Source organism: Pseudogymnoascus destructans (assembly GCF_001641265.1).
Source record: "Pseudogymnoascus destructans isolate 20631-21 unplaced genomic scaffold scaffold_23, whole genome shotgun sequence".
NCBI lineage: Eukaryota > Fungi > Ascomycota > Leotiomycetes > Thelebolales > Thelebolaceae > Pseudogymnoascus > Pseudogymnoascus destructans.
In genome coordinates this window covers 237,101-253,831 of record NW_020167542.1, presented here as the reverse complement: position 1 = coordinate 253,831, position 16,731 = coordinate 237,101, and the positions used below count along the sequence as shown (strand labels likewise).

The 16,731-nt window shown below is 50.7% G+C and overlaps 3 protein-coding genes across 3 annotated transcripts; 2 read left to right on the top strand and 1 right to left on the bottom strand.

Moving 5' to 3' along the window:
• Nucleotides 1-6,043: 6,043 nt before the first annotated feature.
• Nucleotides 6,044-9,181, top strand: PTC1 (Protein phosphatase 2C 1). The gene is made up of 2 exons (XM_024471185.1): nt 6,044-8,224; nt 8,284-9,181. Exons 1-2 carry the CDS (start codon nt 6,752-6,754, stop codon nt 8,809-8,811), a joined length of 2,001 nt encoding a protein of 666 aa, XP_024320892.1. The 5' UTR covers nt 6,044-6,751; the 3' UTR covers nt 8,812-9,181.
• VC83_07617 (uncharacterized protein) lies at nt 9,182-11,698 on the bottom strand. The gene has a single exon (XM_024471184.1). It carries the CDS (start codon nt 11,645-11,647, stop codon nt 9,326-9,328), a length of 2,322 nt encoding a protein of 773 aa, XP_024320895.1. The 5' UTR covers nt 11,648-11,698; the 3' UTR covers nt 9,182-9,325.
• Nucleotides 11,699-11,869: 171 nt separating this feature from the next.
• Nucleotides 11,870-15,507, top strand: LIG4_2 (DNA ligase (ATP)). Its single transcript, XM_024471183.1, has 3 exons — nt 11,870-12,443; nt 12,514-12,864; nt 12,917-15,507. The coding sequence occupies exons 1-3, from the start codon at nt 12,353-12,355 to the stop codon at nt 15,202-15,204; spliced, it is 2,730 nt and encodes a 909-aa protein (XP_024320896.1). The 5' UTR covers nt 11,870-12,352; the 3' UTR covers nt 15,205-15,507.
• The last annotated feature ends 1,224 nt before the right edge of the window (nt 15,508-16,731 follow it).

The window sequence follows — 16,731 nt, the reverse complement described above, 5'->3', positions numbered from 1 at the left end:
GAAGGCACTAATTAACCGAACCCTAGCTAAGCGAGCCCTAGTGCAGCAAGCCAATAACAGAGAGCCTAAGCCAGTAGTCAACATTTGGGCTGATCTAGGTCAGCAAGTGAAGCGAAGTGAGCGAAGTGAGCGAAGCAGGTGAAGTGAATGACATAGTGAAATAAGTACTAGAGACTAAAGCAAATCGAAGGGTCGTGACACACTGGCTCATCACAACTTTCTCATTCCGCCAGTCGATCTGGGGGTTGTGTTTCTTGAGCCACGGTACACCAAGTATGCATGCATGATTGTCCATGTGCATGATATCAAACTGTATCGTTTCCTTGTGTCCGCGTAGCATGACCATTTCTAATGGGACCGTCTCGTGGGTCACCATTCCGTTGTTAGTTGAGATGGGCTCTCCATCTACAACCATAATGGGTATGGATCGGTCTTCAGTTGCGTCCTGAAACCGTGTGTGTCTGCTACTTTCTTTGTCATAAAATTGCCTGTTGCTCCTGAGTCTATCATAGTTCGGAGGTGTTGCTGTTGTATCTTAGCAACCACATATAGCTGCATGCCGCCCATTGTGGCACATAGCTGGTTTGTACTAGGCCTCTTTGTGTCGCTCGCCAGTGGCCTACTGCCGAGGACTCCTAGTTTTTTGAATCGTCTGAGGAATAACCGTCTGAGGAAAATCCATCATGTTCACCATATTCTAATGGTCGTAGAACTGGTACCCTTTCTCTTCTTCGTTCTGCTTCGCGGCATAGGCGTTTGTGTGCTTCTAACACTCGTGTTCCCCTTTCTTCTCTTGGGATGCTTTCCTGCTGGTGAGGGTATTCTGGTCGGCACCTCACTGTGCGAACTGCAATCTCCCAGTATTGTGTAGTGTCCTGCCAGCTCATTGGTGGCTTGGGCACAGGAATTCTTTGATCGACCATCTCCTGAAGCATGGCTTCCTTGAAGGTCCTTACTGCTCCTGGCAGTTGTTCCTTGAAGAGAGTCTTACTTGCTGTCTTCTCAAATGCTTGTAACTGGTGCTTTTGAGAACTAGTGAGCTCCTTGTCGTCGTTCTTGTCTTCTCTGTTTGACAAGTGGAATTCCTCGAGATCCTGAGTAGTAATACTCCAGTTCTCTTTTCCTTTTAACGTGGCACATAGCTGTCCTCGCGGGGCCTTGCACCCGCCTTGACCTTGCCAAGTAGCGTTAAGCTGTTTGCCATACTTTCGTCCTCCATTCCCTTTCTTTGACTGTCTGCAGTTTCGCGCTATGTGTCCAGGCTTATTGTAGTTGAAGCAGAGCCGTTCTTGGAACTGTCGCTCCTTGTTGGGATTGTGGGGTTTGCCATTAGGCTTGAAAGTAGCATCGAGTTCCATAGGTTGGGGCCAATGACTCTTTGTTTGTTTTCTTCTCTGAGTCCAGTGTTGACTAGGTGGTCCCCCTTTCTTCTCGAGTTGCCGTTCGTAGTGACGATTGTCGATCTTCTGAGCCAATTCAATCATCTCTCTAAGGTCATCTGGTTTGTCAGACCTTGAGATTTCGTCCTTCACATGGTCCTGCGTAGAATTGGTCACAGATAGCCTCGTCTCCCCAGTTGGTGAGTGTTGCATGCTGTTGAAACTCAGTGGTGTATGCAACTGCTGACCCTCTCTGCTTGAGAGCCTGGAGTGCCCTGACTGCATTTCGTCGTTCATCAATGTCTCCGAAGTTTGCCTTAATTAAGCGTTTTGAGGAATCCGTTCCAGGATACAAAAATTTCCTTCGTTCCTTGGCTAGCTAAGGTGTTGCATTTTCCGTCGGGTGTTCGATGGTTCATGTAGTCGGCGAGGTAGTTAGAGATCCATTCTGAGGCTGGTCCTCGAAAGAGTGCCACAGCCCATAGGACCTGTTCCACTTCCTTGTTGAAGTGTTTGGCGTTAAACGCCATCCATAGCTCTGTCTGGATGATGAAGCTCTTAAGCTTCTTGCGATCCCCATGAAAGGTGTCTGGGAATGCAATCTTCAACTTATCTGAAGGGTGACCCTGTGGGGCTTCGATGGTAGGTTCAGTAGCAACCTTCCCCTTCAATCCAACGTTTGATCCAGTATCGTCTCCAGCCATGTTGCTTTGTGTGTAAGCCGGTATCTCGTAGAAGTGGTGCTCAAAGTGTAATGCTGACTTCTAAACGATAGAAGACACAGAGGTTTCTTGCATAAGGTTGACTTGACAGAGGAGGCAGGGGATTAGACACAAAGGCGTCCCAAGTAACATGTTACAGTATTGCAAAGAATACTATATTGAGTTGAGCATGAAGCTCCTATCTAAGAAATACTATCTACTTATATAGTGGCATTGTGCCTCATGGGTAATCTGGATAGTTGGCGGATAGCTAGATATTCAGGATAGTTCGTGGATAGCTCAACTATCCAATATCCACTAGTTTCTGCAACTATCCATTAGCCCTGTCACATGGCAGCCTACCCCGCTTGCCCCCTGTGACTCACACGTCACGTTACTAGGCCCTGGTCCTGTAACCATGACATCACGTTACTGTAGCTGTAACACATGACTTTCCATGACTAACCAGGCTTGGTAACTGTATTAGAAATCAAGTGCGAGCCACAACTAGCTTGCTAATCATGTAGTGAACGTAAGAGAATCCCATAGAACCATCTCTTGGGTTCCTAGCCTATAGGAAGTTAAAAGGAGGTCCAAGGTCAGAGTACCCCTATAGACAAATTATGTCATAACTTAACCAATCTTGTGGGTAACTAAGGAGTGATGACGTGTAATGAATCATAGAGGGTTGTAGAAGCTTTTAGAGCTATCGTTCATGTTCCTAGGCCTCTAGTTGGTAGAGATATGCCATGTGGTAGTATTGGCCCACCCCCTTAAGGAGGATATTTTCTTAATAACTTGTTCAATGAGTGTCCAAATAATATGCTGTGATGTATGTAGCATAAACAGATGTAGTAGAAGAGTTTGCAGCAATCGTTGAGTAGTATTGCTCTTGTTGTTGGTGTGATAAGCCAAGATATGTATGGTGACTTGTAGGTTTGAGGAGGAGATTTCTAAGTTTGCTCTTGAGTTTGATAGCAAACTAAGTGGAACAAATGTCAGTATGACACCCACTCATTCTTTGTGCTTCGACCTGTCTGCCTAGTTGGATTTATAGATGCGGATGTCGTTTTATGAAGCGTGGGACCCAATCTTGTCTGAGGGGAAAGTTCAGAATCTGTTCGTGTTGCGCATATTGGGCGGGTTGAGTGTTGAGGTGCGATGGTTCGAAAAAGCGGCATCGGTTGACACGGATTTCATCAGCAATATCCCGCAATATACGGTGACTAGGAGCATATCCACTAATTGTTAGCACCTTAATCCACTTTAAAAGTGTCTGCTCCTGCGCTGGCGATAGCAGCTGTTGTTGTTGTCGAGCTACTCTCCGTGACAGTTTCCCTTTGACGCGTTGAAGGACTGTGTCTGGCCGGAGGTGTAAAGCCTTTGCAGCACTGTACGAAGATTTGTATAATCCAGATTTAACTCCAGCAATGACTTGTGCCAATAAAACTTCTAGTTCTTCAGCTTTTTGACTATGCTTTCGCACCATGTTGGGGGTTTACATTGGTTTGGTGATACTCTTGATGCTCAATATTCCCCACTATCCCGTTTACGCCATTCTCCCGGTTACGCCACGACTTACGTTAAACGTAAGTCCAGAATAGTGGGGGAATATCGTGCATCGAGAGGATCATCAAACCAATGTAAACTCCCAACATGGTGCGAAAGCGTAGCCAAAAAGCCGAAGAACTAGAAATTTTATTAGCACAAGTCATTGCTGGAGTTAAATCTGGATTATACAAATCTTCGTACGGTGCTGCAAAGGCTTTACACCTCCGGCCAGACTCAGTCCTTCAACGCGTCAAAGGGAAACTGTCACGGAGAGTAACTCGACAACAACAACAGCTGCTATCGCCAGCGCAGGAGCAGACACTTTTAAAGTGGATTAAGGTGCTAACAATTAGTGGATATGCTCCTAGTCACCGTATATTGTGGGATATTGCTGATGAAATCCATGTCAACCGATGCCGCGTTTTCGAACTGTCGCACCCTAACAGTCAACATGCCCAACACACTCATCACGAAGAGATTCCGAACTTTCCCCTTGGACAAGACTGGGTCCCACGGTTTATAAAACGACATCCGCATTTACAAATCCAACTAGGCAGACGGGTCGAAGCACAAAGAATGAGTGGAGTTACAAAAGATGTGTTAACGGGGTGGTTTGATGTGTACAAGGACCTTGTGGCGCGTCTAGGAATACAAGAACACAACGTGTATAACATGGATGAAACTGGATTTTCGATTGGCACTATGGAGTGTACTCGGATCATCGTTGATTCTACACTCCGTACATGTCACCAGGCACACCAAGGCCGGCAGGAATGGGTGTCTGCTGTTGAATGCATCTGTATGGATGGAACGACCATTAACCCTCTTATTATATTCAAGGGTCGGAACGTCTTACAAAACTGGATCCCTCCTGAGGTTATCGATAAATGGCACTTCTCTGCTAATACAAAGGGTTGGACAAGCAACTTACATGGCATCGAGTGGTTAAAACGCGTGTTTGAACCAGCAACGCATGCGAAAGCGACATCTAATGGAGCACAACAACAACGGTTACTCATATGCGATGGCCACGACAGTCATATAAGTGGAGGCTTTATATCCCATTGTATGCAAAATCGAATATCTATCCTTGTCCTCCCACCGCACACTTCCCATGTGTTGCAACCACTCGATGTTGCAGTCTTCGGACCATTGAAAAAATATCTCACAAGTGCGCTCTCACATTTGAATGAAGCGCAACTTACACGCATACAAAAAGCAGAATGGTTATCTGCATACATCAAAGCGAGAGCAATTGCGCTATCTACTCATAATATTACATCTGCGTGGAGGGGTGCTGGTCTACAACCTTTCCAACCTCAACGGGTGATCCGGATGGTGACGCTCCAACAGACAGATGTGACAGATGATCGACCAAAAACACCAACTGAGTACGATATTTTTGACAATGTCTTTCAGAACAGTAGTCCACCCGACTGTTCTACATTGCGCAAAGCGAACACTGTCCTGGTTGCGGCCTTAGAGACGCGTACAGTCCTAAACACACCCACTACTCGATATATCCGTCGGTTGGCTGATGAGACTGAGCGACTTAATACACGCAACTTCTTACACCAACGCGAGGCAGATAACCTACGATCGATAATACAAACACAGAGAGCACAGAGCAAAGGGAAACGCGCAATTTTAAAGGGCCAATTCCACATAACTACAGAGGAATTACGCTCCCAAGTCATTGAGGCCGAGGAGGCCACCCAGAAAGCGACTACCAAAGGCAAGAGTACAGCGACAAATATCACTGTACCTGACCAAACCGAGAATGTCGAGGAGGATGAGAACCCAGAAGAAGTATATGGCTGCATTATAGTTGAATACTAAAGTAATAATACTCTACTTTTCGCTTTCTTCGTGGTCGGTCTTCCCCCACTATCCCGTTTACGCCATTCTCCCGGTTACGCCACGACTTACGTTACCGAGTTATCGCGATAATCGACTAATCGCGAATCGACTTAGCGCGACTCGACTGTAGCTTTTAATATAAAGTTAACTTATACTAATAAAGCTCTTTAAATTAAAAGTCGCGTGATTTAAACATGAGCTAGTACTCGCGAGTATAATTATGTAACCATACTCATGAGTAGTTGTGAGTATTTGAGTAACTCGAGTAACTCATGAGCATCATGAGTATTTGTGCTAACCCTGGTTAAAGTACAATAATGTGAATAATTAGCAGTCAGTTGATTGTAGACTTTCGGGGCAGATTTTGTTTACGTTTGGACTTACCCAGTCACCCTTCTTAAGCATCATGCGAGAGATGCACTGGGCACCAGCAGCAACAAAGCTGGGAATGGTGGTGACCTTGCGAATATCAGAGTGGGGTAGCAACATTCCCATCGAACACGCAATGCATATCTACGCACCTCGCCAGAATTAAAAGTCGCCTCTTTTCAAAAATGTATAATATGTCAACCCAAGTTATGTCTTTCTTAAATATATAATATATACTTCGTATAGCGGCGACCAGGTGGACCATAGGGACCATAAAGGACCACCCACTCCCTCTCCACTACAATGCGTCCCTAACTTGCTTAACTTCCCCCACCATCGCCGGCTTAATCGTCATTGCCGCTCATCGCAATCGTTAATCCGTCTCATCTCATCTTTGTGTATCTTTTGTCAAATCTACTAATTGTGTCTATTTCCATCTGCTTACTCTCCTTTCTCCCTCACCGTCCTGCCTTTGTTGACTTGGACGGGTTTGCTTGGTACGGAGACGTTTCCTTGCCACGTAAGACCGCCGACATCACAACCACGACCACGACCAACAAAAACAAAAACAACCCACGCCCTACAACGACCACAAAGCCATAGCCACCGCAATTGCTGTTGGTTCTACAATCATCGAACGCGCTCCAGCATCTACAATTCCCATTTTCGTTTCAAGGGGTATAATAGGGTGCTCATAGTCGGTATCGTATTGAACATACATACACGCAATTGTCTTGGCCCCACGCGGAACTGCTCTTCTAGACTGCCCCCATCTCCGAAACTCGGGATACTGCGAATAATACGTGCCTGTAGGCATTAAGTAAAGAATTCAACACGCTGGCAGGCAAACAGAGGAGGAGCTTCTCCTCCCAGGGGGGATTGCTGAACAGGATGTTCGGCAGTAGCTCCAACTCACCGTCACCTCCAAAGGATACCTTGCAGGAGCAGCCCGATAGCGGGACCACCATCCCACCAACAACCTCGACCGAGGCGAGCACATCACCCATAGATTCGACAACCCCGTCACCACCGGCCTCCGAGAAGATACCCATCAAAGACAGGCGCGGCGGGAGTGGTCCAGGAAACGGGAGGCCATCGCCGGATAAGGATACTGCGGGGGCTACTGAGAAGAAGCGACGAAGCAGCGGCGTTGGAAACAAGGCAAGCGCGTTTCTTGCCAGCGCAAAGAACTCGCTGCACTTTAGCCCCAGCTCCAACTCTTCGAGCTTCAGGGTTCTCAGCGAACAAAACATGCAGACACCCCTTCAAAAACTGGGTCGGACGGACCCAGTGCTCAGCGTGCCGCAGGGCACGCACAACAACTCGGCGGGCGAGTCTCTTCCTGGACCAAGGTCTACATTCCTAGTCGGGGTCGCTGAGGACAGGAACAGAAAGTGTCGCAGGACTATGGAAGATACGCATGCATTTCTATACAACTTCTTACACACACCAGCGCCTTTCGTACATAAATTGGACAGCCCAAACATCAAAGCCGGCAACGCAAATAATGACCTATCTACGGATGCGCTCTTGACGGCGTCTGCCTCCGATCTGGAGCTGGACAGCATCGCTTCAAAGACAGCTTCAGATATGATGGAAACCGACAATGGATACTTTGCCATTTTCGATGGCCACGCTGGATCCTTTGCTGCAGATTGGTGTGGCAAGAAACTACACATCATCCTCGAGGAAATGATCCGAAAGAATCCCAATACACCGGTACCAGAATTACTCGACCAGACCTTTACAAATGTGGATGTTCAGCTCGAAAAACTGCCTCTCAAAAACAGCGGTTGCACAGCTGTGGCGGCGGTGCTCAGATGGGAAGACAGGATACCCAACACTCTCTCAGCGACAGGATCTACAGCCATCGCGCCTGCCACTTTAGCCGCCGTCAAAGCAGTGGAAGAGTCAACCACCATATCAGAGGAGAAAGTGGGCGTCCAGGAAAACCCGGATAGGACCAAAGAACTTGCCGGAGCAGTAGATCCAGCTGCAGATATAGCATCATCTGCTGAGTATGGTTTGACCACAGGCGAAGCCGCACATGCCAGGTTGAAGTCCCAAGCTACGCGTCAGCGAGTATTGTATACGGCGAATGTTGGTGATGCCCGGATTGTTCTTTGTCGCGGTGGAAGAGCGTTGCGTCTGTCTTATGATCATAAAGGGAGCGATGAAAATGAAGGGAAACGTATTGTTACTGCTGGAGGTATAATCCTGAATAACCGTGTCAACGGCGTTCTTGCCGTTACCCGCGCACTCGGAGACGCATATATGAAAGAGCTTGTCACAGGCCACCCATATACGACCGAGACAGTCATCCAACCCGACCTCGACGAGTTCATCATTCTCGCCTGTGACGGTGTAAGTCCCCCCTCCCCCTACCTAAAAAGCCCAAATCCATACTAACAACAACACCGCAGCTCTGGGACGTCTGCTCCGACCAAGAAGCCGTGGACCTAGTCCGCAACGTCCAAGACCCCGTCGTCGCCTCCCAACAACTCGTCGACCACGCCCTCGCCCGCTTCTCTACCGACAACCTCTCCTGCATGATCGTGCGCCTCAACAAATCCGCCCTCCTCAACACAGCCAACAACCACCTCTCCTCCATCGGCGTCGAAGGCGACCCCGTCGGCGGTCCCGGCCGTCTCAGCGAGGCTGACAAAATCGTAGCGGAAGTAGAACGCAAGGCTGAGGAGGACGGCGTGCCCTATGTGGGCGTCTCGGGCAGTAATAGCGGGAAGGGGTATGAACAGCCCAAGTATGAGGATGGGGCTGGGGCTGGTGGCGCGAAGAACGCGGGTATGGAGAAGGTGGTTGAGGAGGAGCCTGCGGCGCCGCCGCCGCCGGTGGCGGGGGGCAAGACCCAGGTGCCTGCTGCGGAACCGGATGTTAATGTGGGTGTGTTGGAGACGACGTTGCCGGAGGAGGCGGCGGATATTCGTAAATAGACCGGGCAAGGGTTTGGTGGCTGTTTATACAGTCTCGCTTTTTCACGACATGGACGAACTTCGATGGTGGGACTTTATGGGCAGATTATCGAAACTTTTTACGGGGGTTGAGGAGGTTTGCTGATGTTTACAGAGAGGACACACCCACCCCTCTACATCTTCCTAAGGATGGCGAAAACACGGGTGCGGGGATATATTTTATGGGCAGAGAAGCAGGAAGAGAGGGTTATTGTTGTTGTGATGTGTGATACGATTCGTGTAGGAGTTTGCGGGCGGGGTCATTGATTGGTTTTGTTGAACGAAGAAATGAGCATGAATTCAACACTCTTCCTTTCGTTTTTCTACAAGAGCATGCATGGTCTAGGTGCGTTTATGAGATAGATTATGCAAATGTCAGTTTGCTTTTTTTCGAATAGCTTGAGCAATATTGTGATGTTTGTGAGACACGAGTGAATTGTCCACCCCCCCTTTTGCCGTATGAAATAGCTATGCAGCCGGAACCAGGCCCGAATCCTCAAGCATTCCACCGACCCTGCTTATTATTCCTCGCTGCCTCAAGATTATTCCTAAAATCCCGATACAGCCCCTTCACCTCCCCCCTCTCCACCCACTCATCCACAACCTCATTCGCCAACGCCCCCAGCTTCCTCTGTCCCCACTTGACCCTCTCCCCCAACTTCTCCGCATCCAGAAACCCCTGCTCCGAAAGCGTCTGCACCACCCACTCATACAGCGCGTGTTTCCAGTGGATCAGCGCATGCGCCGTCGCCGCGTTGGCGCGGCAGAAGCGACCGAGGTAGAATTCCGTGTCTGCGCTGAGGAGTTTCTGGCCTTTGCTGTTTACGCTCGCGGCCTCGGAGTCGGACTCGGACTCGGACTCGGCATCGCTGTCTTCCACGTCCTCGAGGGTCTGTTGGTAATAAGGTTTCCCGAGTAACTGGATCCTGAATTTAGCAGGATGATTACTCCGTCCACAGGCATCGCATTTCCGCCCCTCCCCTTCGCCGCCGGCACTTATATCCTCCTCGTGGAACTGGGGGCGCGACCACAGAGCACGGGTGAAACTCTCTGTCCAGGCTGAGGAGGAGAATTTCGACTGTGCGAGCCCGCGGGCTTCGGGCTCGAGCTTGCGGAAGGCTTGGATGTAGATGGGGTCGCGGTGATTGAAGCCCGGGTTTATCTTTTTTTGGACCATCCACTCGATTGCGTCTTTGAAGTGCTCCTTGAGATGTTTGTGTGCGTGGTGGGTGAACTCGAGGGGGATCTCGTGGAGGTCGGAGGGTGCGCCGAGGAGTGCGTCGTCGTCGGACACGATGAAGGAGTCATCATCCATGTTACGGTTTCCGGGGCGCAGGGATTGCCGGACCTGCTCGATGTTGTCTTCGCCGGAGTCTTCATCGTCGAAGACGGAGAGGACGGCGTGGGAGGCATCGCTGTCGTTGGCGCCGCGCTCTTCTTCGTAGTCGGAGGAGGATTCGGTGAGTTCGGTGATCTTCTCGCCGGCACGGCGGCGCTTGAGGAGTTCGAGCTTCTTTTGCTTTTCGGTGCGGTGTTGTTTCTTGGGGGTGTTCATTTGGCGGGTTTGGCGGGTTTGGCGGGTTTGGCGGGTTTGGCGGGTTGGTTCTGCTTTGCTCTTTTTGGTTGAGAAGGGCTTTGTGGTGCCTTTACGGGGTGTTGCGGCCGGGCGCTGGGCTGGAACGGCGGGCGAGGATTCGGATTCTTCGTCGGATGTCTCGTCAAGGGGCACTTGCTTTCTCCTCTTGGTTGGCGACGATCGGACAGGCTCGTCATCCTCTTCTGAACTCGTGGATCTCCTCCTTTTCCGGCTGGGCAGTGCCTTCTCTTTGAGACCGCTATCCGCCTTTCTTTTTCGTGCCGAGGGCTGCTCCACAACGATATCGCTGTCTGAGTCCTCATCGGAGGATATAGCCACGATATCGCTGTCTGAGTCCTCATCGGAGGATATAGCCACGATCTCCTTGCCTTTAGCCTTGCGCGATACACGTTTATCCTTCTTGGCTGGATCTCGTTGGTTCTTCGCGGATCGCGGGTTGTGTGCCCGATCAAGGTATTCTCCAGCGATGAAACTCTTGACAGGGGTGATCTTCGTCTTCTTCGGACTGGGGCTCTCCTCGCCTGGTTTCCGCGGCGTTTCCACAACTCCATTCTTCACAGCCGCCCGTTGTGGGCTCCGGAGAGGTGACTCGCTACGGTCTTTCAGAAAGTCTGGCCGCTTCTGTCTCTTGGAGGCTGGTGTTGCTAAATCCTCTTCTGAAGACTCGCTGCTGTCTCTGGGCACGGCCACCGGCTTCGTTGTCTTTTCAGCCAGTGCTGTTACTTCTTCCACCTTAGACTCGCTGCCATCTTCCAACAAGATCGGTGTCTTCTTTGTCTTCTTTGTCTTCTTTGTCTTCTCCGGCGGTGCTCGTATTTCCTCTTCAGACTCGCTATCTGTCTCATACACAGCGCTCTTCCTAGGCCTGCCTCTTTGTTTCACCGAGGACGACGCAGCGCCCATAAACGACTTTCCCCGAGGCTGTCCCGCGGGAGCCGAGCGAGAGGGCGAAGGTAAAACCACGGCAAACTTCTTGCCATCCGCAAAGATATCCTCATCGTCGCTGTAGTAGGGTCTAGAGCGAGCGCTAGAGGTAGGTTCGATTTTGTTCGCGCTCGAAATTGGTTGTTTCCTCTTCGGCTTCCGCGGATCCTGCTGGTATACGATTCTCGCGGGAGAAATACCACTCGTTCCGCGGGAGGGTGAAGTGGACTTGGGCTCAAAGGTTAGGCGTGTCTGGACTTTGGGCGGGTCGCGTCGAGAACGCCTAGGTGGAGCCATGGCCTAGGGTGGCGAAGAGAAGGGCTATTGCCTGATTAACATGAGTTGAGGACGAGGGGGTCTGTAGTTATGGCACTGTTGTCGCTCAGCCTGATAGGGTCTTTCTTCGCTTATTTGGAACGCGGCGAGGCTGAATTGCAGCCTCACTCTGCGACAGTGTTTGTATCACATTCGATTCACATCCGTTTCAACGCGGCCTTGACGTCATGGTTTGTTGATCAACACTGCAGTATCTCCAGCCAAACCAACATCAAACAAGTGGTGACGTCAACGCCATGAACAAACAGACCTAGAGAAGGTAGATCCAGACCTATGGTAGGCCCAAAAGCTACTTCTAGCATCTATCTACATGCATCCCATGCGCGATGGGCCTGGAAAGCTCCCAATGCAGCAATATCATCATGATCCACAAATGGCATCATGACGTCTCTTCTTGTCTAACTCACCAAGCACTGAGCTGAAAGCAGTCCCCCTTCACATGCCACTCCTCCGTCGGGATCCTTTTTATGAAGCCATTCCCGCTCTTCTCTTTTGAGGATTATTCTATCTCACCAACCCGACATACTTCCTCTTTGATACCCAATCCCCCCCAATCTCCAGTCTCTATTACTGAAATAATCATAATCATCTTTTTTTAAGACAACACACCTATACAAACAAACACTCGTATAGTCACACTTGGTTGAGAACCATACCACCGTCGCGATGGTGTCTCAAGTTGTCAATCGCCCAACTAATAAGACGATGAAGGAGAAGGACATCAATCAGAAGCTGCAATTATACGGAATCCTCACTGGCAAGTCGAGTCTCGTATATTACTGAGCTCCATCTCCTTGGGAATACCCTCGCTAATCAGACCATGACAGCTTTCCAAAATGGCAAGGTCCCATCGAACGACCAGATTGATGTCGCACTCAACAGCTTCATGAACAAGGATTTCATGAGGAACCCGTCCAACAAGCTCTCTCCAGAAGGACAGGCCTTGGTCCAGGATTTCCGTAAGGTGGTTGAGCAGGCCAAGAACCTCATCCTCACCAAGAACAATGGTAATCTGCTTCAGGACTTTGTCTGGCAGACACAGAACCTAGATGTCAATGCCAAGGCACCCGGTGCGCCAGTCGATAGGGACTCGGCGAAGCAGCACGGCAACGAGGTTGCAGAGGGTCTTCGAACCCTGGGAACGCTACTCATCTCCAACGGACAGTTCCGTAAGCTCTGTAAGTTATAACCCGCGCCAACTTTGGTAGTCGGTATACTAATGCCTTTCAGTAAGCGATGCGACCGTTCTCCTCCGTGAGATGGCCGGCGACGCAGCTACCAAGACTGCCGGCAAGGTTGCCCCATCCCAAGAGCAGCTCGACCAGATTGACCAACCTGCTGCGGACAACACCTGGCATGAGACGCCCAACTTGTCGGCTAGCGAACTCAAGGGCCAGTTTAAGTCGGCGGTTAACAAGAACAAGCCTCTTTCCAAGCAGGATGTTCAAGAGGCTGCTGGTAACGCTGCACAGGCTGCACACCCCGGCGGGTCTCGCGATCCGGAAGATGTCGCGAGACTCGCCGCTCACGATCGCCAGCAGGGCGACTACTCTGGCGTTGATGCTACTTCGGGAGCTCAGCAGGGTGTGGACACACTGCGCAACCGCGCCTCTGAGAACATTCCCGACGAGACAAAGGACAGGGCTCGCCAGACAAAGGAGAAGACGAGGCAATACCTCCAATCCAAGATGCCCGAGGAGCGCCGCGAGCAGACCATCTGGAGAATGAAAAAGATGATTGTTGAGATCCAGGGACACCCTGACTACAACGCTGCCATCAACACTCTGCTCACTCTTGCTGAGACCTACGCTGGTCACGCCAGCACCGTCGGCCAGCATGCAGCCGGCACCGCCAAGGGCGTTCACTCGAACAACACCCTCAAGGACGCCGAGGCTGACCTCAAGGAGCTCATCGAGCGCTTCGCCAACTACACTTCCACGGATGAACTTTTCGAGTCCATCAATGCCATCTACAGGAACGCGGACCGCGATCCCGAGCTCAAAAACTGGTTCAGGAGCATGGACAGGTACGTCCGCAAGTGCCTCCAGCAGCAGGGCTACGTCCTCGAGGACGCCGCCACCCGTGAGTGGAACCAGCTGCACGACCAGGGCAACTTCCTCCTGCGTGACCGCTACAAGAACCACACCGACCGCGTGCTCGACGAGATCAAGTTCCTCGCGGACCAGTTCGAGAACGACAAGATGAACAAGCAGTTCGCCCAGTCATGCCAGAAGCTCTTCAACAACCTAGGCAACGACGAGAACGGCAAGCCGACCTTCAAGCCCCACCTCGTCAAGGACCTGAGCGAGGTCATCATCCCCGGGATCTTCGAGAACGTCCGCTACATCCCGATCCCGCGCATCGAGTACTCCGACCCCATGATCGACGTCGTCATCGAGAACCTGATCATCGAGAGCGACAACCTCATGCCCAACGCCGTCGAGTTCGCCAGCGACAACTACTTCCGCTGGGGCCGCAAGGGCATCGCCAACCGCAACAAGAACGCGGTTATGATCTCGGTGACGGGCGTGCAGATGGATCTCCGCGACGTCAGCTTCTACGTGAAGAAGAAGTCCGGCTTCCCTTCCCTCTCCGACATCGGTATCGCTGACATCCTCCTCCACGGCACGGGCTTCAGCTTCAAGCTGCGCGTCTCGACCGCCGACCCGACGGACCGCCAGAACTTCTTCAAGGTCGACCGCGTCGATGTCGACGTGCAGAACTTCGACATCAAGCTCAAAAAGTCAGAGCACAAGCTCCTCTTCCGCCTCGTCAAGCCCATCATGCTCAAGATCATGCGTCCCGCGCTGCAAAAGATCCTCGGGAAGCTCATCAAGGACAAATTCAACGAGCTCGACCAGATGGCCTTCTCCATCAAGCAGGAAGCCGACAAGGCCGCGCAGGAAGCTAAGAGCGACCCCAGCCAGGCCCAGAACATCTACCGGCGCTACGCTACCGCCGCGCAGAACAAGTTTAGCAAGGGCAAGAAGAAGACGGAAGCTGCGACGGCTGACAAGAAGACGAACTTGGCAGTGACACAGCATGATTCCATCTTCCCCAACGTCCACCTCCCCGGTGGCATCTCCACCAAGGCAACGGAGTACCGCGACCTCGCCACCAAGGGCGTCAAATGGGAAAGCCCAATCTTCAGCATCGGCTCAGCAGGCCGCACCACCTCCCTCCCCGGCCTCGGTAAAGTAAGCCACCGCCAGAACCAGACCACGCAAGGCGGGCTCCGCGACCGCGATGAGGTCCTCGGCGCTGGCGCTGTTGGTGCGGGCGTCGGTGGTGTGGGGGGGGCTACAGCTGCTCACTACCTCCAGACTGAGCCGGCGTACGTGCCTGTCACCACCACTGCTGTGCCAGTAACGACGACGGAGGTGCCGAATGGAGCGACGTTTGGGAAGCAGGCGGATCAGGCGTTTAATGAGGCGGAGGGGACGTATTCGTCCACGGGGACGTTGTTGGGGAGGGGGAACCCGTTGTTAGCGGGGTTGGCGCCGGCGGACAAGTTTTAAAAGGGGGGGGTTGATCTCGCCTGAAGTTGTTTTGTTGTCTATGATACCACGTGTGCTGGGGAGGTAATGGTGGATAGAAAATTGTCGTGGATATAATTTAAATTATTGAAAACCAACTCAACTCATTAAATCAGATAATTATTCTGAAACAGTGTTCGGCGGATCGTATCCGGATCTGATCCTGAGCCCTCACGGGTAAGATCATGATCCGTCTGAGGTCTGACGGATAGATAGGGGTTATATCCGGATCTTCAGGATAATGAGGCTTAAAATATAAAAATATAACGTACATGTATAGCGAAAGCGCCAAACAAGCGAAAGCGCCAAAATGATGCGGTGACCAAACCCCCCAACTAAATGTTAAATTCCTCAACAACAAAACATGCCCCATAAAAACGATGAAAGCCAATTAGTGCTAGCTATCCAGGCTATGCAAAGCGACCCAAAGTTACGCCTTCGAGTTGCTGCTAGGATCTATTCTGTGGACCACCGCAAGCTAGGTCGTCGTCTAGAAGGTGTACCTTCACGACGCGATATCCAAGCCAACTCACGGAAATTAACTAACCTAGAGGAGTCCGTCCTTGTTCAGTATATACTCGACCTAGCTGCCAAAGGGTTTCCTCCTCGGCTGTCTGTTGTTGAAGATATGGCAAGTCGACTACTTGCAACACGCGACGCGTCACGCGTTGGGTCGCGTTGGGCTTCAAACTTTGTTAAGCGGCGTGTAGAGCTCCAGACACGCTTTCAGCGCAAATACGACTACCAGAGGGCTAAGTGCGAAGATCCAGAAGTTATTAATGGCTGGTTTGAGCTTGTGCGTAACACAATTGCGAAATATGGTATCGATGAAGCAGATATCTACAACTTTGATGAGACTGGGTTTATGATGGGCGTTATCTCAACTGCTATGGTTGTAACAAGCTCAGACGGGCGGGCAAAAGCAAAGAAGGTACAGCCTGGTAATCGGGAATGGGTTACAGTAATCCAAGGCGTTAGTTCTCAAGGTTGGGCAGTACCACCATTTATCATTGTTGCAGGCAAAAACCACCTTACATCTTGGTATGAGAATAGTGGATTTTCAAGCGATTGGGTGATTTCTGTTACTGAAAATGGCTGGACTACAAACGAGAGAGGCATGGATTGGATTCAGCACTTTGAGAAGCATACAAAGGCCCGGAGTGTTGGTGGTTATCGCTTGTTAGTCCTTGATGGTCATGAGAGCCACCACTCAGATGAGTTTGAGGAGTACTGCAAGGAACACAACATTATTACGCTTTGTATGCCTGCTCACTCTTCTCATCTACTCCAGCCACTTGATGTTGGCTGTTTTGGCCCATTAAAGAGAGCTTACAGTCAGCAAATTGAAGATATGATGCGGGCTCATATTATTCACATTACTAAGGATGACTTCTTTCCTGCCTTCCACGCTGCATTTAACATTGCAATGACAGAAAGCAATATTCAGGGAGGGTTCCGAGGTGCTGGGCTTCTTCCATTTGACCCTGAGAGAGTGATATCTACACTTGA